This window comes from Gymnodraco acuticeps, unplaced genomic scaffold (genome assembly GCF_902827175.1).
Source record: "Gymnodraco acuticeps unplaced genomic scaffold, fGymAcu1.1, whole genome shotgun sequence".
NCBI lineage: Eukaryota > Metazoa > Chordata > Actinopteri > Perciformes > Bathydraconidae > Gymnodraco > Gymnodraco acuticeps.
The window spans coordinates 1-22,500 of record NW_022991557.1 but is presented as its reverse complement, the minus strand read 5'-3'; the positions used below and the strand labels follow the sequence as shown (position 1 = coordinate 22,500).

At 40.7% G+C, this 22,500-nt stretch overlaps 1 protein-coding gene across 1 annotated transcript in view; it reads right to left on the bottom strand.

Moving 5' to 3' along the window:
* The window catches only part of LOC117533531 (potassium voltage-gated channel subfamily H member 8-like), a 20,386-nt gene extending 10,573 nt beyond the window's left edge, over positions 1 to 9,813 (bottom strand). The window contains exons 1-2 of the mRNA XM_034197317.1: positions 9,717 to 9,813; positions 3,378 to 3,592 (exon numbers count right to left, since the gene is read on the bottom strand). Coding sequence (XP_034053208.1) covers positions 3,378 to 3,592; positions 9,717 to 9,813 — 312 coding nt within the window. The remainder of the gene's footprint in view (positions 1 to 3,377; positions 3,593 to 9,716) is intronic.
* Positions 9,814 to 22,500: the final 12,687 nt, after the last annotated feature.

Genomic DNA, 22,500 nt, shown 5'->3' with positions numbered 1-22,500 from the left:
TATAACAGTCCATCTGCAGAAGTACCACAGCCAGAGGACGCTTTCTTAACAACAACCTCTGCCTTTTTTCCATGCCTACAAAAGCCTTTCCACTCCCTTTCAATCCCTGCTTTCCCCTTTCACCCTAACATCTTTTATCAAGTCTAACACATCTCTTTATGTTGCTCTAAACATCCATTCACCTCCTTTCAACCGAGTTGAGATGCTTTCTCTCTGCAGGCTTCTCTATACAATCACACTCGCCTGAGCCGCATACATTAACTTAGATGGACTACTGCACACACACACACACACACACACACACACACACACACACACACACACACACACACACACACACACACACACACACACACACACACACACACACACACACACACACACACACACACACACACACACACACACAGCATCAGGCTCACATGCTGCAGGAAGCGTGCACAGGAGAAACACATGGCACTGCAGTGGAAAAGACGCGTGTGAAGAAGAGAAAGTTCGCCCTCCCCTCCTCTTCCTCCTCCTCCTCCTCCTCGGCTGGCTGGGCTATTTATATCGCGCAGGATCCAATCTTAGCAACAGTCAGGCGGGGACAGCCAGTGCTTTCCCCCCCCGCTCTGTATTTATAGCTACAGGACAGCTTCAAACAGCAGCACGGAGCTATTCTGGTCCTGGTGTTTTCCTCCCTCTGTGCTGCACCAGCCACAGGCGCAGAGTGTGTGTGTGTGTTTGGGTAGAAGAAGCCCTTTGAAGCTGCACTGATCTGTGTGTGTGTGTGTGTGTGTGTGTGTGTGTGTGTGTGTGTGTGTGTGTGGTTTACAGTAGTGTCTGAGAGGTCATGCTTAGCTTTCATCCACGAGGACCCCTCTTAAAGGTCACCTATTATGAAAAATCCTCTGTGTAAAGACATTCTGAAAGTTTCACAAAAAAGATTCTCTCACTTTTTGTCCTGATCTATTTCTATACACCAGCCACAGGCGCAGTGTGTGTGTGTGTGTGTGTGTGTGTGTGTGTGTGTGTGTGTGTGTGTGTGTGTGTGTGTGTGTGGTTTACAGTAGTGTCTGAGAGCTCATCTTAAGGTGTCTCCCCATTAGCACAGGCTCATGTATTCTTGGAGAGCTGTGTGTGATCTGGTGGGCTGTATTCAGAGGTCTTGATGCAACCAGGAGTACAAATCTTTACTTTGTTCTTCTTATTGTTATTTATAACGGACCTCACTGCTTTTATTTACCGCCTGCCATGTCCGCCCGCCTTCTATCTGCCCATTAACCTGTCTGTAAGTGTTTGCAGCTGTGTGTTATATGTATATGAGCTGTGCCGTTGCCCAGACGCCATTGGATGCCGGCCTCCTGTCCCTCCCCCGGTAGGCGTGACCGAAGATCTGGATTGGAGCATGCCGGGCCCGACGCTCCAATCCCCGCACACACCTTCCGGGGACAGCTACAAGACCGTGGGCACCGTGTGAGTCGAGAGAGGTCTGAATCTGTGGCAGACGGCTTTCGGTACTCTCGGTGTTAGTTTCTGTTAACGGTGGTTAACTAGTTGTGGTATATTTGTGCTTGTTCTTATAACTCTGTTTATCTTGTAGTACAACGATAACTGTGGTTAACTTGTACCCAGGCTGTGTTTTGGAGACGGCCTTATTCTTTTTATCCCACTTTAGAAGTGAGGTTTTCTTTAGGTTATTTCGTTTGTTAGCTATTTAGTTTGTCTCCAACTTGTAAACTCTTATTTAAAGAGTCTCCCTTAGTTCCTTTGTTTACTTATTCAAGCCGGTGCCTTTGTGGCCTTTTTGTTTTGATTGAGGCGGTTTGTTGACAACTTTATTGTGAGCATTCATTAAAACAACTTCCTATTTACCAATTTCAACTGGTTATATGTTACCTCCCACTTTCCACGAGCCGGGACGTAACAATGTCATATTTGAATGTGGGTCTTCTTTATAACATGCTGGATCATGTTGCACGTGCTTTGAATAAAAGCTCCTGCCTCACGGAGTAACGTTCACAGGATAAAGCTCATGTTTCCTAAGGGACATGAATCATTGAATCCTGTTTCACCTCCAATCTACATTCGAGTAGGTCTCTATTGTCAAGGAGGTCTCTATCTCACTGTACTGTACCTATGCATTTTTTAGTGAAAGTAAATTATGAATATGGATGATTTCTCAAAATCCTTTTAATTTTGTGTTGATATTATCACAACATATGTCCTCTTACCTAATACTCAATTGTTCTGTTTTTACAAGAAACGTTTGTTGTGAGAGAGACTAAGTCGTGTTTTAAGGGTGTGCATACTTACCCTAAATGCGTAATCTGCCATAAATTATTTCTTATTCGTGTATTTCTTTGCAAGGTCGTAATTCAACAAAAACATAATGATGATAAAGTATCAACATTTAACTTATTATTGTTGTATCACCAAGCCTTTTTAGTCTTTTGCACAACAAGTGTTACAGTATGTACTGTAGTTGTGTACAGTGGACTCTACAGACTTTCCATTGACCCTTTAACATTTGAACCAAGCATGTCCCCTCCTTCAGCCACTTCATCCTCTAAATACCTCTCCAAACTACGGTAGGTTTTAGATAAAGTCATACAAAATGCTCTTATTCCTTTCCCAATCCTCAGTGTTGGATAAAGAAGGGTTGAAATGATTTGTAGAATTAAAAGTATTCCCTTCTTATTCCCACTTTAAATCCAACCCCCCCCCCCCCCATTATCTACGGGGGCAGTCTACATTGATTATTGAAATGAACAACACTTTATTGTTTTCTTAAAGCTCTCCTATTATACTATTTTTAGTCATATATTATAGGGTCAGATATATAAAAAACACGTCTATGAAGTGTTTTGCTCAAAACACCAAACAGACCACCCATTCTAGCCTCATCCCCCTCTATTTCAGAAGTGCATACTCTCTCCAGTACAGGTTAGCTCTGAGTGTTAGCAGCGATGCTAATGTAAACAAAGACCATATTACGTCCAAAACAGTCGGGAATTGTTTCTGATAGCAACGTTTCTGATTGGCCCGTGGGTCCACATTTCAGATATGACGTCATATCGGACGCAAATCTGGATCAGCTCCGTTGTTCCCCGTTTTTAGAGATTTGGGTACGGAGGAAAAGAGAGAGGGTTTTATGTTCTGACGCTGCGTGAGTTCCCTGACACACCGGGGACACATATTGATGTATAAAAGACATCACAAAGTGCATTTTGCATGATAGGTCCCCTTTAAGGGCCAGTTTGCAAAAGTCTCATCCAAATAATCCAATCCCAACTCTTTAAGCGTCGTTGAGCATTAGGAAAAGCGCTATAAAAATCCCATATATTACTATTATTATTAACTCTTAGATGAGTCCTTCTCTCTGTGTTACTCACGTCGGCGCCGTGGCCCTCCCTCAGGTTGTAGGTGAGGTCGTGCTGGATCTCTGAGATGAACTTCTGGGCGTATTCGGGGTAGAGGCGCAGGACCTCGCGCAGCCCCTTCAGGCTGATGTACTGCAGGTCGCAGTACGTCAGCGCCTTCACGTTGGCGTTGGTCTTAATCACCTGCTCCTTCGTCAGGGAGTCCGAGCCAATCAGATCGCCTTTACCTGCGCACACAGAACAGCAACATTCATGTCTTTGAAGCGGTGAATCAGAGAGAGAGAGAGAGGATACCTGCTCTCATTTCATCCACCTAAGGGAATCAGAGAAGTCATTCAGACTGCACATCATCAAAGACAGAGAGAAGATCAGAGGAAAGGAAAAGCAAAACACTTTCAACGGAGACGAGAGGAGAATGATGACGATTACACTTTTCTGTCAGATGTATTAAGATTTGTTCTTGCGTCAAAGCAGCTCCATTTGCAACGTCAACAAAGCCCCCGAAAGAAATGGAAGACAAGAACCAAGGATACTACATTTACCATAAGACTTTAATCAATGTAAGAGCCTTGAACGTACATTACACCTGGGGATTAAGAATACGTGGATGTCATGGTAACGAGAGAGTCGGTATCAGCTTTCTAAATGTTAAAGTTGGCCTGTTGCATGTTGAGTTTGTTGGCTAAAAATTACAATTTAGCATATAGTATGTGTTTTACTTCCCGTCCCTGGGTAGTTTTCTTAGAAATAAAGAACTTAAAGATGTTACCAATGTTTTCTTAACCATTTATCTTTGTTTCGGCCTCGAGACTACAAATGCAAGCAGGGCAGAGTTTAATAAAGACGCTGTATGTATGTATATCCATTTATTTTCCAGAACATTAGAGACTTAAAAACTAACGATATCTCAGTGTTCGCTTCTTTTAATTGGTCTCTTATGGCTCATCCAACCCTATGTAAAGCCAATGCTACATTGCTTGAATAATTGTTTTAATTAAACCACTGCAAGTTGCAAATTCAATATTCTTTACGCATCATTGCAAGTATTCTTATATTCTGCCGCTCTCGTGCAAATCCATTGTAGCACATTTTATGATGATCATAAACACTTACGGCCCGTCCACACAGCAGCGATGGCACTTTTCGCTGAACTGCATTGTGGGAAGCAGAGTGGAGCTTTCCTGGCGTTTCAGGCTGCAAAAGTTGAGCAATGTTCAACTTTTGAAGCTTCTGAAGCTTTCGGTGGAAGCGTCAGCCAATCAAATCATATGCCAGTACAAGCTCTAGCCAATCAAACCGCTGCTTGTGTGTCAGGGGCGGGAGATTCATGTGATTGGTTGTTGGTCGAGCTTCAGACAAGCCCAGCTCCAAGCTTTTTCCAAAGCCGCTGTGTGGACGGGCCGTAACAGCCACCATCAACTTCCTTTTTAGCAAAGGCAGTGGTTCCCAAACTTTTTCAGTCGGGACCCCCTTGGGTATTGGAAATATTTTCGGGACCCCCCAACCTGGTTCCCATCTATATTGGTAGGATTAAATGTATATTGTTGTAAAAACATTACATTTTCTCTGCTAATAATAAGAAGACAAAGATCCAACTATATTTATATTTTATTATGGATTACACATAAACAAAAGTGCTTGTAAGATACTGTGAATTAATTTGGCCTAATTAAAACTGGTTGGCCTTCTTCCCAGAGTAGCAGATTTTTAAATTCAAATTTCTTTAATGAAAATATATTAATTAACTACTATTTCTACTGCAGGTTGCAAACGATCACATCACTTTACCATTCCTATTCCACACATAGCTCATCAATGACTTGTTTTGAGACGGCCACTCAGTTCATTCTCAAAGTTCAGCTTTGATCTGTATTTGGTTTTGATGGCAGCAACAGCAGAAAAAGCCGATCTCACACAAGTAGGATGTTGCAAAAGGCAGCATTATGCCCACAGACCAATGAGATATTGTTGAGCAGTGTTTGTTTACAATTGAATAATAATAATAACAATACATTTGATTTATATAGGTGCACTTTAAAAACAACGTCATCTCAAGGTGCTTCACAAAGCTAAAAGGAGAAAATAATAAAATAAAAAAATCTTCCCGCGACCCCCCTGCAGTACCTCCGCGACCCACCAGGGGTTGAAAACCCACAGTTTGAAAACCACTGAGCTAAGGGATATATGTGTAAACCCCGACGAGGAGGACTCTGTTGTCGGTGAAAGTAATGCAAAGAAGTGTGTCGGCATTTCACAGAACAACTAAACAACAACGTGTTATAGGGAAGATATCAACAACCGACTATTCAACCTTTTTACTCTCAGTTCTGACGGACGCCAAAAAAGCCAGAGATTATGGAATTAAACCAATAAATAAAAGCAAGGATAATTGTGTGTTATTGGTGAGTAAATAACAGTGTGTTATTTTTGAAAAGAATAACAAATTAGAAGGAAAGAAAGATTTAAAAAATACAGATTTCAGTATTCTGAGGCTCTGAGCCATTTATTTTCCTCACAGACGGCAACAAAAGTCCAAAATTATACGATTTAAAATAAAAGCAATAATTGTGGCTTCATATTGATAAGAACATGTTTTTATGAACCACACAGCTTCCGGTCTTCCACGACCCGACCGGAGAAAAAGACGTGCTGCAGGCACAAAACACATTACCAGTAGAAATACATTGTTTTTAAAATCGTGCCGTGCAACACGAATAAAAGGGGGACATCGTGTTGGTGAACACGAAATGCCGTGAGACTGGGTTGCTAGTAAAGGCCCTGCATTCAGACCCGAGTAAACTGTGAGCAAAATGCACATTAAAGGTGGGGTAGGTAATTTTGGAGAAACCAGCTCGAGTGCGCTAGAATTTGAAAATACACAGGCGGAACAAATCTGCCACTTCCTCACAGAGCCCCTCCTCCAACACACGAACGCGCACATGACCAATGAGGGCACGAGATCAGTTTGTGCCCAGATGGAAGGCTGACAGGCAGGTAGGCCATCCAGTTACTTTAGCCAATCAGATGATTGGTCGTGCTTTTTACAGCACCACGGCTTCCAGAGGTGACATTTATATATGGATTTTTTGTCAAAGCACTTCAGATATTCATTGCTATCGGGATGTTCAGAGCATTCCATGGAATATCACAAAAAGTGTATCTCGAGCCGGTTTCTCAAACGTACCTACCCCACCTTTGAGCAACAGTATTGATTGTGATTGTGTCCTTGTTTATGTATTATATGTGATGTTTTGACTGCTTCCAGGATGCATTACATGACATTCATTTAATGTTGTGTGACACAGGTCAGAAAATAAATGGACCTTTTATTTCATAACACCCATGCAAGGGCAGGCTAGACGAGGTTGTTAGAATAGCTGCATGGAAAGCAGGTTTCAAACCCGCTTTAGTGAGTAATGAAGTGCAGCAACGTGTGTAAATGTTATAATGTTGCATCATGCTGTAGATTAGAAGGTTGTGCAATATCAGTGGTGGAAAGTAACTAAGTACATTTAATTTTTTAACATATTTGTACTTGAATATATACATTTGAATATGTTACGATCACCTCCACTCCAAGATTACATTTTTTCAAGATTCAAGGCATTATCATCATGTGCACAGCAGCTACTGTGTAGATGCGGCAATGACAACCTGAAGTCACCGGCTCCTCCAACAGAGCAACGCAGGACATCAAACAGATACAACTGATTCAATAGTGCAAGAGAATGGGGCACTACTGGGTCTCTGCGTTTGAGTTCTACTAGAGTAAAAGTAGAAGTACTCAGATCTTGAACTTAAGTAGAAGTACTCAGATCTTGTACTTGAGTAAAAGTAGAACTACTCAGATCTTGAACTTAAGTAAAAGTAGAAGTACTCAGATCTTGTACTTGAGTAAAAGTAGAACTACTCAAGATCTTGAACTTAAGTAAAAGTAGAAGTACTCAGATCTTGAACTTGAGTAAAAGTAGAAGTATTCATATCTTGTACTTGAGTAAAAGAAAAAACAAACACATTAACAAGACAAACATGTCGCTGATGACGATGACCTAATATTTTATTTATAAGGGAAATGTATGCTAGAGGGCGGAGGACCAGAAACGTTATTTTTAAGCTTCTTCTTGCCCCTGTTGAACATGACAGAATTATTTTTATTGTATTATTTTTGTTGTACTTTGTTATAGTATTATTATGAGTGAGAAAAAAAGAATATATATATATTATTTTTATTATTGTTGTATGTTTTGTTTCTGACATGTTCAATACATTGACTAAAAAAAAAAGAAAAAAAAAAAAGTAGAAGTACTCAGATCTTGTACTTGAGTAAAAGCAGAAGTACTCAGATTTTGTACTTGAGTAGAAGTAGAAGTACTCAGATCTTGTACTTGAGTAGAAGTAGAAGTACTCAGATCTTGTACTTGAGTAAAAGTAGAAATACTTAGAGCTTGTACTTGAGTAAAAGTAGAAGTACTCAGAGATTGTACTTGAGTAAAAGTAGAAGTACTCAGGTATTGTACTTGAGTAGAAGTAGAAGTACTCAGATCTTGTACTTGAGTAAAAGTAGAAGTACTCAGATCTTGTTCTTGAGTAAAAGTAGAAGTACTCAGGTCTTGTACTTGAGTAAAAGTAGAAGTACTCAGATCTTGTACTTGAGTAGAAGTAGAAGTACTCAGATCTTGTACTTGAGTAAAAGTAGAAGTACTCAGGTCTTGTACTTGAGTAGAAGTAGAAGTACTCAGATCTTGTACTTGAGTAAAAGTAGAAGTACTCAGATCTTGTTCTTGAGTAAAAGTAGAAGTACTCAGGTCTTGTACTTGAGTAAAAGTAGAAGTACTCAGATCTTGTACTTGAGTAGAAGTAGAAGTACTCAGATCTTGTACTTGAGTAAAAGTAGAAGTACTCAGATCTTGTACTTGAGTAAAAGTAGAAGTACTCAGATCTTGTTCTTGAGTAAAAGTAGAAGTACTCAGATCTTGTTCTTGAGTAAAAGTAGAAGTACTCAGGTCTTGTACTTGAGTAAAAGTAGAAGTACTCAGATCTTGTACTTGAGTAGAAGTAGAAGTACTCAGATCTTGTACTTGAATAAAAGTAGAAGTACTCAGATCTTGTACTTGAGTAGAAGTAGAAGTACTCAGGTCTTGTACTTGAGTAGAAGTAGAAGTACTCAGGTCTTGTCCTTGAGTGAAAGTAGAAGTACTCAGGTCTTGTCCTTGAGTGAAAGTAGAAGTACTCAGATCCTGTACTTGAGTAAAAGTAGAAGTACTCAGGTCTTGTCCTTGAGTGAAAGTAGAAGTACTTAGATCTTGTACTTGAGTAAAAGTAGAAGTACTCAGATCTTGTTCTTGAGTAAAAGTAGAAGTACTCAGGTCTTGTACTTGAGTAAAAGTAGAAGTACTCAGATCTTGTACTTGAGTAGAAGTAGAAGTACTCAGATCTTGTACTTGAGTAAAAGTAGAAGTACTCAGGTCTTGTACTTGAGTAGAAGTAGAAGTACTCAGATCTTGTACTTGAGTAAAAGTAGAAGTACTCAGATCTTGTTCTTGAGTAAAAGTAGAAGTACTCAGGTCTTGTACTTGAGTAAAAGTAGAAGTACTCAGATCTTGTACTTGAGTAAAAGTAGAAGTACTCAGATCTTGTACTTGAGTAAAAGTAGAAGTACTCAGATCTTGTTCTTGAGTAAAGTAGAAGTACTCAGATCTTGTACTTGAGAGAAAGTAGAAGTACTCAGATCTTGTTCTTGAGTAAAAGTAGAAGTACTCAGGTCTTGTACTTGAGTAAAAGTAGAAGTACTCAGATCTTGTACTTGAGTAGAAGTAGAAGTACTCAGATCTTGTACTTGAGTAGAAGTAGAAGTACTCAGGTCTTGTACTTGAGTAGAAGTAGAAGTACTCAGGTCTTGTCCTTGAGTGAAAGTAGAAGTACTCAGGTCTTGTCCTTGAGTAAAAGTAGAAGTACTCAGATCCTGTACTTGAGTAAAAGTAGAAGTACTCAGTTCTTGTCCTTGAGTGAAAGTAGAAGTACTCAGGTCTTGTACTTGAGTGAAAGTAGAAGTACTCAGATCTTGTACTTGAGTGAAAGTAGAAGTACCAGAGTGTAGGAATACTCTGTTACAGTAAAAGTCCTACATTCAAAATGTTCCTCAAGTGAAAGTAGAAAAGTATTCTCATCAAAATATAGTGAAAGTAACAAAAGTAAAAAGTAGTCATTGTGCAGATTGGTCCATTTCAGAATAATATATTTTGCACACGGCTCCTCAACCTTCTCCATCGAAACCTCTTCGTCTGCACCCTCATTTCTGCAGCCCCTCCCCATCTGTGCCTAATTACATTTGGTACAATGATCTTTTCACACGCTCAGCCTGTCTCCGGATCTTTCTCTCATCACTAACACGTCTGCTGCTCCTCCACTCCTTCTTCCTTTCGTTCCCACACCTCAGTTGAGCTGCCATTGTCTCCAGCTGTCACAGATGATTGGTGGAGAAGGAGAGAGAAGGAGACTTTCCCTCAAAATCCCGTTGAACTGTATCACCATGTATATTTTGTCCTTTGTTGTAACGACAGCAGGAAACAAACAAAGTCTCTGAGAGTTTGCTATTGTATGACACGCTATCAACAAAGAACTTGCTGAGATCAAAATTACAATGAATAATTATGTAGTTTAATGAAAAATGAGATGATCAACTTATTTAACGTAGACATTGTAATAATAATCAAAGCAATCCTAAAGTTTGCGGTCAACAAAAAATACAACGACCCTGTGTGTCTCCCTCCCTCTCCCTCTCTCACACACCACACACACACACACACACACACACACACACACACACACACACACACACACACACACACACACACACACACACACACACACACACACACACACACACACACACACACACACACACACACCACACACACACACACACACACCATGTATACATCACTTCAGGGGACATTACATTGACTTACATGCATTTCCTGGAGACTTATCCTAACCTTAACCATAACCAACACATGCCTAACCCTAACCCTAACCCTTAACCTAACCCTAACCCTTAACCTAACCAAGTCTTCACCCTAAAATGAATGATTCTCCTCCATTTTGTCCCCATAAGGGAGGCGAGTCCCAACACGTGACTGTGTAAACAGATTTAGGTCCCCACAAGTATAGTAATGCTAGGACACACACCCACACACACACACACACACACACACACACACACACACACACACACACACACACACACACACACACACACACACAGCGATCAAACAAATATCTTATAATAATACAAACCATTACCCAAATATAAACTATTACAAAACTAATTTATCAAAACACGTTTCATGGCTCCTACATTTGTCTCTACTTATAAATTAACCTTATGGTCTTCTGTGAATCTGTGACACTCTACTTGTATGCACTTGTGTTGTAACTCCTATATCACGAAATAAAAAAGATCCAGGTGAACTGAGCAGGAGGTGAGGACTGAAAATGATATTTAAGAGTGTGTGTGCGGTCTTCAATGTGTCTGAGTATTGGTGAAAGAAGCGTATTATTTCCGATAAGTCAAAATGTCGACGTCAAAATGTTCAGCCTTCAGTTTTCTGTGCCAGTGTTTGTCTGGTTTTTCTTTAGGCCTTGCTCTTTTTTCAATCTGATATTTCATGCATCAAATTGGCTTCCTTTTGAAAAGATCTTGTCACTGTGGCACAAAAGAGATATTCAGCAGAGGAGTGAAAGGAAGTACATTTAGATAAGTACTTGGATATTTCCATTTTAGGCAACGTTTTAAAATATATTGATCTAACGGGTAAGAGATACCGACACCGAGGACACGACAGTATGATGAGATTACAATACTAGCTGATAAGCACGAAGAAAATATTGAAAAAATAATACAAAAGGAAAATAAATGTCCTCAAAATGTAATAAATAAAATAATCTAACTGAAATAAAAAAAATTGAAAAAAAGTAAATACTTGAGTAAAAATACTCAAACCAATAATATGTTTTATTTGTAATGGCTTTGCAATATACATTTTTACTTATTATGTGAACAATAACGTGTACACACTTTTTCTTTGTGTTTCCTTACCTTACCTGCTGTTGTTATCATGCAAATCTCCAAAGGATAAATAAAGGATTTCTGATCTGAACAGAATAATTATATTTATTTACTTGTATTTAATTTCATAATTGATGCATCATCAATATTGTAACTCTTCCCTTTGCTTGCAGTACACACATGCATTTAACTTAAAGGTCACCTATCATGCTATCTTTAGGCAATAGCATAGGTCTCAGATATATATAAAAACATGTCTATGAAGTGTTTTGCTCCAAATACCAAACAGGTCACCCATTCTAGCCTCGCCTCATATCCCTCTATTTCACTTCCTGTTTCAAAAGTGCTGATTTGGGGTATAAAGCTTTAAAAAATGAAATTGATTAAATAAAAAGGAGGGGTCTGAGCTCATGCGGGACCCGGCAGCTACTGTCTAAACTAAATGCTGCCGTGATGAAACGCCATATCATGGATTATCAAGGATTCTCTCTGAAACAGTCTGGAGCTCAAAGGCTTTCTCTCTTGCCGGTTATACCACAAGGTGAGTTCCTTTTTACTTCCTGCTTCTTCACACACATGCTCTCCAGTACAGGTTAGCTCTGAGTGTTAGCGATGCTAATGTAAACACCGACCATATTACGTCCAAAACAGTCGGGCATTGTTTCTGATAGCAACGTTTCTGATTGGGCCGTGGGTCCACATTTCAGATATTACGTCATATCGGAGGCAAATCTGAATCAGCTCTGTTGTTCCCCGTTTTTAGAGATTTGGGTACGGAGGAAAAGAGAGAGGGTTTTATTTTCTGATGCTGCGTGAGTTCCCTGACACACCGGGGACACATGTTTATGTATAAAAGACATCAAAAAGTGCATTTTGCATGATAGGTCCCCTTTAAGTACATTTTGAATGCAGGACCTTAACTTGCAGTGTGGTATTTTCACAGTCTGGTATTAGTATTTAGTTTTAATGAAATGGATCTGATACTTCTTCTATCACTGACCAAACAAAGGCCTAATGAGGGCGACATAATGAAGTCTCCTTTAATATAAACCTGCTTTCTCTGCAGTTACCAACAACTTGGCCTTGCAGGGGGTGTAATGAAATAAAAGGTCAATTTATTTGTATACTCGTGTCAAACAGCATTAATTTGGTGTTACGTAACACATCCCTCCATACACTACACTGATGCAGTGTGATGGTCAAAGTAAAGGTCAATTAGAAATCTAATTTACAGGCGGATGTGGCTTTAATGACAGATAATTAGTCATGCTTTTGATCGGCTCAACAGGTTCTCTGCCTCACACAGCAGCATGTTTCATGTGTAATGCAGGGAGCAAAATGTTTTATATAGCATAGGCGTACTGTAGCTGTGGGTGGGCCCGCACCCACAGCTACGCGTCTGCACCCACCAAAAGGCTTAAAAAGTATCTGGAAAATATGTCACAGCAGCCAGTGAATGTATATTGTAAATTGTCTGACTTTCAATACTTTTTTTATTTTTCGAAAATCATTGTATCTTACTACTTCTTTACAAATTCAGATATTAGCGTCAGTTTATTTTGAATGGCAGGTGCGTGCCACTCTCACTCCCGCCAATCGCATCCACAGGCGCGAGCGGCGCTCAGATTCCATCCACTGCGCAGGCGCCAATTCATTGTTATCAGTAGCCTTGACAGTTTGAAACTAGCTTGACAATGACAACATGGAAAAACAAAGTACTCTATTCAAATTCTTAACAAAAAGACGTAGAACGGAGAAGGATGACTCTGAAGTCGCTCAGTCATCATCCTCAGCAGCCCAGACTACTTCAGCAGCGGTTTCTGTGGAGCTGGAAGAGGATGCTGGTTTGGAAATCAAGGCCCCATCAGATTTGTCCACAATAGATGAACCAGCGACACAGCCCAAACTCGGTTCTTTCCCACCCACAACCTTAGCCGGCAAGCCCCGGTGTTTTTCTGTCAGGTGGTATGGACTTTTCCCATGGCTGGAATACAGCACCTCAAGAGATGCTGTCTTTTGTAAGGCATGTCGACATTTTCCCGAAGCTACCACTGAGGACCAGTGGCGGCGCTAGGGGGTGGCTACTTGGGCTCAAGCCCCGGATGTTTTCTGAAAAGCCCCGGATGTTTCACTTAAAAAATAAATAATTTTTTTAAAATTTTTTTTTAAAAAAACGTCTCGGGAGTAATGTACAGTACCGGAGTCCACCAGAGAGGCAGCCACTGTGGGACATTAGCCTGCGTACTGCGTAGCCTGCCCTGAAGAAGAAGTGATCCTTCCTAGTGCCTGACGAGTTTTAAGCTAATAGCCTATACAGTTATGGATATTAGAAAGTTATTGTCATTGAAGCAGCCACCGGCTGCCAGCAGCAGCAGTGCAGCAGCAGCAGTATCAGCAGCTGACAACAATGTCATCCCCAGCAGTGAAGAAATGGATGATGTTTCAGGTTTGTGAATCTAATGGTGATATCTGCACTCTGGCTGACTGAGTAAGAAGTGAAAAAGAGTGATGTAACGTTAATGTTATAGCTAGTAAACATGGAGTAACCACACTAAGTATACCCTTATATGTTAGTATGTATACAGAACATGACTAAAAATTATCCTAAGATGTAACGTTAACCCTTCATAACTCAGTCTACTTTTAAGACACTAAAATAACGTATTCCAATTTTTATTTTGTTTTCACGCGTGGAATTATACCGGCTCTCGTTTCAGTACACATAACAACAGAACTGACAGGCAACCCTCTGAATCAGACTCCGATTGGCTGTGACTGCATCCACTCAGAGTGTCCGATTCAGAAACGTGACTCTTACTGCCCGTCCACACAGCGGCGTGCGTCGAAGCTTCCAACGCTTCTGCCCATTCACTTTGAATGGGGTGACGTCACTTTTAGCCGAACTGCATCGTGGGAAGCGACGCGGAGCGTTGCTGGCGTGGCTCGCTGCAAAAGTTGAGCAATGTTCAACTTTTGACGCCTTGGCAGAAGCGTCAGCCAATCGAATCATATGCCAGTACAAGCTCTAGCCAATCAAACCGCTGTTTGTGTGTCAGGGGCAGGAGATTCATGTGATTGGTTGTTGGTCGAGTGTCAGACACGCCCGCCGGCAAGTGTCAACGCACGCCGCTGTGTGGACGGGCCGTTACACTCTTTACGTCACAAACAAAGATGGTGGATGAGAATAGATCTATAAAACGATAAGCAATGCGCCAGAATCAAGGTGAGACTATCCGCATCCTTTAAAACTCTACGCACATTCGTTTCACCTTAATAAGTAAACGACTATTTGAGTGAGTTAAGGCATTAGTTTGCTTCATTAAAGGGTGTTAATGAGTGTTCTCCAGTGCCTTTTGTCCGCTTTAAGGTGTTATTAAGGTAGGGTTAATGTTGCTCTCAAAGTTCACCAGATTGATGCTTTCAACTTCAATATTTAAAAAAAAAAATTCCCGGGGGAACATGCCCCCGGAACCCCCGAGAGGAGGCGACGACCCCCCTAAAGGATGTTCGGTCCACCCCCCACTTATAAAAAATAGCACTGTACCCCTGCACCCCCCCCCCCCCCCCCCCCCCCCAACCCAACGACTCCTGGGCTAAGCCCGGGATCTCCTACAATCCTAAATCCGCCTCTGCTGAGGACCGATTTATAAAAACGGGCTTTAAAGACTGGAAACACATTTCACAGTGTTGTGTGAAACACGGGGCTAGCAGGGCACATTCTGCGGCGCTCGGCAAAACCGAAGGCTTCAGACAAAGCCATCAAGGACGGGGAAATATTGTTAACCAGCTGAACAACGACGCTTGCAACAGGTCGTTTGTGGAAAGGAATAGAGAGCACATTAAGGTAGTAATAGACCTCGTTTTATTTTGTGCAAAGCAGGGGATTCCGTTACGTGGGCATCGGGAAAACGAAGAGGCATTGAACAGAGGCAACTTTCTGGAGTTATTTCAAATGAACTCTCATCTGAGTACTTCTACTTTCACTCAAGTACTCAGATCTTGTACTTGAGTGAAAGTAGAAGTACTCAGATCTTGTATACTTGAGAGAGTAAAAGTAGAAGTACCAGAGTGTAGGAATACTCTGTTACAGTAAAAGTCCTGCATTCAAAATGTTCCTCAAGTGAAAGTAGAAAAGTATTCTCATCTAAATATAGTGAAAGTAGCGACAGTGAAAGTAGTCGTTGTGCAGATTGGTCCATTTCAGAATAATATATATGATATGTTTTATAATGATTGATCATGAAAGTGTTCTCAAAGCTGGTAAAGGAGCAGCTAGTTTGAAGGACTTTGTATACTGCAGGGTAGCTGGTGGATTTACTCCAGGTGGAACTAAAGTCTGATTTAACACTTGATTAGATTTCACATCATTCATCCACATCTGTGAAGTTACTAAAGGGATTAAATACATGTAGTGGAGGAAAAGTAAAAAGTAGCAGAAAATGGAAATACTCAAGTAAAGTACAAGTACCACTTAAGTACTGTACTTGAGTAAATCTACTTGGTAACTTTACACCTCTGGTCATTTATATTAAGTCTGAAAGACAAAATGTAATGACCCTGAAATAGAGACAGAGTTGTATTAGTGTTAAAGTGAGATGTATATTTAACATGGCAGCCTCAATCTCTGCACTTTTTCTGTTCAAGTTCCAAAACAGACCATTAAGTCTCATTAATAAGGTCTTCAGTGCAATTGGGACTCTTTGTTTCCTGTTATGAACAAATGCTGCACAATGGTTCAGCATGAAGATAGATTAAAGTCATCAATATAATACATTGTGATGTTCTTTATAAGAAGTGCTTTTTTTATCTCTGAAAACAAATACAAAATCAATTACTTTCAAAACCTCACCAAACATTAATTTGGTGACTCCTCGTTTCTTAGGACCCCTAAAACAAAAACTAATTATGCAACCATCATTTATTTGATAACGATGAGTTCAAGAATAACAACTTGGCTATTGCCTTTTTAATTGGAAAAAATCCAGTCATTAAATCGTGATTTTTCTGTTCCTTTGTTCCTTAGTATCTCTCTGCAGGGAGCTATAGTTCAGCTTTGATAACATAGTGTGTGTGTGTGTGTGTGTGTGTGTGTGTGTGTGTGTGTGTGTGTGTGTGTGTGTGTGTGTGTGTGTGACTAGCTAATTTCATATTTAAGGGTTTGTTATCATCACCTGATGTGATGATCTTGACTCTAATTGACTAACGTTTGCACTTTAACACTTAGAGATGTATTTGGTCAGACTGCTCATTCATTTAAAGAGGCCCTATTATGCTAATTTTAAGCTTTCATATCAGTATGTAGTGTCTCTACTTTAAAGAGTCCTCTCCTGCTGGTGTTCAGGTGTATATCAGCATGTAGTGTCTCTACTTTAAAGAGTCCTCTCCTGCTGGTGTTCAGGTGTATATCAGTATGTAGTGTCTCTACTTTAAAGAGTCCTCTCCTGCTGATGTTCAGGTGTATATCAGTATGTAGTGTCTCTACTTTAAAGAGTCCACTCCTGCTGATGTTCAGGTGTATATCAGCATGTAGTGTCTCTACTTTAAAGAGTCCTCTCCTGCTGATGTTCAGGTGTATATCAGCATGTAGTGTCTCTACTTTAAAGAGTCCTCTCCTGATGATGTTCAGGTGTATATCACTATGTAGTGTCTCTACTTTAAAGAGTCCTCTCCTGCTGATGTTCAGGTGTATATCAGTATGTAGTGTCTCTACTTTAAAGAGTCCTCTCCTGCTGATGTTCAGGTGTCAGTATGTAGTGTCTCTACTTTAAAGAGTCCTCTCCTGCTGATGTTCAGGTGTATATCAGTATCTAGTGTCTCTACTTTAAAGAGTCCTCTCCTGCTGGTGTTCAGGTGTATATCAGTATGTAGTGTCTCTACTTTAAAGAGTCCTCTCCTGCTGATGTTCAGGTGTATATCAGTATGTAGTGTCTCTACTTTAAAGAGTCCACTCCTGCTGATGTTCAGGTGTATATCAGCATGTAATGTCTCTACTTTAAAGAGTCCTCTCCTGCTGATGTTCAGGTGTATATCAGTATGTAGTGTCTCTACTTTAAAGAGTCCTCTCCTGCTGATGTTCAGGTGTATATCAGTATGTAGTGTCTCTACTTTAAAGAGTCCTCTCCTGCTGATGTTCAGGTGTATATCAGTATGTAGTGTCTCTACTTTAAAGAGTCCTCTCCTGCTGATGTTCAGGTGTATATCAGTATGTAGTGTCTCTACTTTAAAGAGTCCTCTCCTGCTGATGTTCAGGTGTATATCAGCATGTAGTGTCTCTACTTGAAAGAGTCCTCTCCTGCTGATGTTCAGGTGTATATCAGTATGTAGTGTCTCTACTTTAAAGAGTCCTCTCCTGCTAATGTTCAGGTGTATATCAGTATGTAGTGTCTGTACTTTAAAGAGTCCTCTCCAGCTGATGTTCAGGTGTATATCAGTATGTAGAGTCTCTACTTTAAAGAGTCCTCTCCTGCTGATGTTCAGGTGTATATCAGTATGTAGTGTCTGTACTTTAAAGAGTCCTCTCCAGCTGATGTTCAGGTGTATATCAGTATGTAGTGTCTCTACTTTAAAGAGTCCTCTCCAGCTGATGTTCAGGTGTATATCAGTATGTAGAGTCTCTACTTTAAAATTCCTCTCCTGTCTGAAACCAGAGCCCAGTCTGCTCTGATTGGTTAGCTGGCAGGCTCTGTTGTGATTGGTCAACTGCTAGAGATATCCCGCCCCTTAGCCTATCACGTACAATGGCTTGGAGCGCTAGTCAATAGGAGCGAGAGTGTTACTTAGTGAGGAGTCCAATGGAGGCGTTTCAGACCATGCACACTAACGTAACACTATACAGGAAAGAGAAAACACCCAAAAAGCAGAATAGGGCCTCTTTTTAAAACCCTTTCACAGGGAACTTTCTGGAGTAAAGCTGTTGCCGCAGGTTCTTGCCCGTGATCCGAGGAGCTGGCAGGGCTCTTTAATCAAGGTGCTTAAATTATGTAAAACATATTCATTAAAAATATCAGCACAGCATTCCATCTATTGCTGTGTGTGTAAGATCGAGATCAGATATGGGCCGAGGCTTGGCATTTGAGGATACATCAACTTCATCACACACACACACACACACACACACACACACACACACACACACACACACACACACACACACACACACACACACACACACACACACACCACACACACACACACACACACACACACACACACACACACACACACACACACACACACACACACACACACACGTCTGAAGCACAGCCAGAGGAAATGAGATTCATCCTGCGACTCAGACAACTAAAGGAATTATTTCCGAGCTGCATATTGTGACCATATTATTTCCAATTTGCTCGATGTCTTTCTCATGTAAGTTGTGTTTACCTTTGAGTGCTCAGTATTTGATCTGTTGTATATTAAAATGCAGTGTGTGTCTGCAAACACCCTGAGGCGACACGGGGATTACCACAGAAGGAGAGTTAATGAAGCTCCATTCACTCCTGTTGTAGATAAGCAGAATGTTAATGTTGTGAAAAGGCTGCAAAACCAGTGTCCTGAAGTTCTGATTACAACTAATTAAAATGATATGAAATGCATCCATGTTCCTGTCATAGCTGTGGTGATCCCTGCATTCAAAACAAATCCAATCCTGTCTTTACCCATAACTGAAACTAATGGTAGAAGATGTATAAATAACGCCACCTCTCTTACTTCTTTAGCATTTCAAATTAAGCATATTTGGGTTGGAGCCCTTGCTAAAATGTGCTGCTGTTCTCCTTGAGGGGACTGTCAACTCAATCACTAGAATACAGTCAGTCAAGCAAAAGAAAGAAAAACTAACTGTCTCTTTAATTAATGGATATGATAGAGTACATGAAGAGCGATCGGTAATAAAGTATAGAAACAACGTGTAATGGGATATTCATGGATTTCTGATTCCCCCCCCCCACACACACACACACACACACACACACACACCCACACACACACACACACACACACACACAACACACACACACACACACACACACACACACACACACACACACACACACACACACACACACACACACACACACACACACCACACACAGTCTGCAAATCAATCTTGTTTAATATCAGGCTTCACTGGAACACAATTCTCCATTTAGATCTCCAGAGACCGACGTGAGAGAAGACATTATAATAACACTGTTTCACAAATACCACACACACACACACACACACACACACACACACACACACACACACACACACACACACACACACACACACACACACCACACACACACACACACACACACACACACACACACACACACACACACACATCGTGAAGATGTTGAAGGCTGCATCTTCTGTATACAATATATCCTCCTGGGACCCGAGGAAAAAAGGTGTCTTCCAATTTCCCTCTTTATTTGTGATTTCCTTCCTACTGTATCTAGGGTTAAAAGAACATCTTGCAATTTAGACTTTTTTTATCTTAAAGTGTTACAGTATGTCCACTGAAGAGGACGTCGGGACCATATTAGTTTGAAAAGACAGCCAAAATTAACAGATGGACTACGTAACGTATTATGGTTATAGAGTGATATTAATACAAGAATACATTCACCTTTATTTAAAACATGAATGAGTCATTGATCTGAACGTTGCTGTTTATTTGGTCAAAACAAAACTAGCTTGTCTTTTGGTGAATCTTTCCAGATCTTCAAAGACTTTGTAGTCGATGTACTGAAAGTATCTCATTGACTCCAGTCAGCACGGGCTGTAGGGTCATCTTGACTAGTCTTATGGATCTCCATTTGACCTGCTCACAGAAACAAAGCTTGCGTTCCTGAGGCAACTCTCATCATGGCTCCACTTCAAATACAAACAACAATAAGACATACGTGCTACTCTTGGCCCACAGGGGGCCATGTCTTTCCAGCTCGTCCCTATCTGTCTCTCTGTATGTATCTGTGCGCTCATGGAGCTTCCTGCATTCCCCCCCCCTTCTTCTTGACCCTCTTCTATCCCAGGTGTGAAAGCCTCATCTCTCTCATCATCTGAGAGCTCATCATCTGAATCTCCCTGAACTTTCTGGTACAGAAAATGTCTGCTTCAGTTCCGTCTCCTGCAACAATATTGAGTCATAAAGTCCATGAAGATGGTCCTGACGTCCACTAGACATTTATAAAAGAGCTGTTATTTGAAAACTTGAATTATTGAATTGCTTTCAGAACTAATTATATAGTTCCTCGCATGTTAATAAACAAGAACACATGATTTTCATGGTAAAAATGACAATTATTCAACAATATTTGACTTCTCCTCCTGCTTCTACGACATTTTGTTTTTGGTATGCCGGCCATTTTGGATGAAAAGAAAGAGGAACTTCCCAGCATGCAATTTGAACCAATGACATATCACTGGAAAGACCAGGATGTCCTCTGTACAGTAAATCAGGGATTGATAGAGTAGCTCAAAAGAGTAAAAGGAGATGCATGTTAACAACATGTCCACTACAGTGGGCTGGGTCCCAGGAGGATATTCAATATATTGTGTTATAAGAATATACAAGTTCCAAATCTTCAAGACATTTGTATCCATCTGATCTTGAGAGTTGCATTAACTCAAACTAATGCACTGCACATTTAAAAGAGGCTCTAGTATGCTTACCGCGGTTTTCTATTCCCTGTTATTGTGACTTTTAGTGAAGTGAAATATCCGAGTACTACTCTGTATCTTAGCCACAGATATCCCTGTGATCTGCAGAATACACATGATGTCTGCAGCTTTCCAGCCTCATGTATTCATACTATCTGTGGCACAAAACAAAAGCTGGGAATGCCAACAAAACATTGATTACTCACCCATTCAATCATTCATTCATTAGTTGCTCGACATCTATACTCTGCCATATGACTCATACGTCTCAAGTCACGATTGTTGTGTGACTCACACACTCCACACTGTGGGAAGCCTTGACTCTGTGTGTACATATGTGTGTGTGTGTATCATGACAAAAACAGCAGCTCTTGATCAATCCTCCCTAAGCCACACACACACACACACACACACACACACACACACACACACACACACACACACACACACACACACACACACACTCACACACACACACACACACACACACACACACACACACACACACCACACACACACACACACACACACACACACACACACACACACACACACACACACACACAACACACACACACACACACACACACACACACACACACACACACACACACACACACACGCAGATCCTCTCATTGAGTCCTGGGTAATTGTCTATTACAGCTACGGCGTAATGTATCGTTTTCATCACGTCCTGCATCACACATGTAACTTCATTTCACTCTAATAAGGTAACCAGCGTTTCAATTGGCTTTCCAACGAGGAGCTAAAAGCATTGCATTATCAGCTTTAGCACCACGCTCTTTATTCCATCTAGGAGGATAGTTAATATGAAAACATCGTGAATATAAAGGTGGACGGGATTCAGCAGGTGAGTTGAAAACAGGGGCTGGAAATAGAAGCAATTTAATAGTTAATTTAATAGTGAAAATAAGCAGAACATGGTCAAAGGAATCTGTTTTTTGAAACTCAGCTTTTGCACGTACTGCACAGGATTCCAATTCATAATATTACTGTGTTCAAGCTTTACAAATGCTTTCTGTTTAATATCTGGAATATCTTTGTGCGTTGGACTCACAAATCAAGACATTGAAGAACATCACAGGAATCGATGCACCTTTTGTTTTAGTTAATACACAGCAAATTACAAAATGAGTCCCACTCTCGTTTTCACTGTAAACATGCCATTTAAAACGTCTTCCTTTAGTGCATCCAGCACGCACATGACCGTGCACGTTCTCTCTCTGTAGGCATCGCTCTTCTCTCATTTCAGAGGTCAACAAGTGTGTTGTTGCAAAACGGGAATGAAAATACAAGCAATTTAATAGAAAAAGGAAGAAAAAACAGGAAAAACTCATCTGTTTTTTGAAGCTCTCAGCTTTTGCACGTACTGCAGTATTCCTAGTATTTAATTAA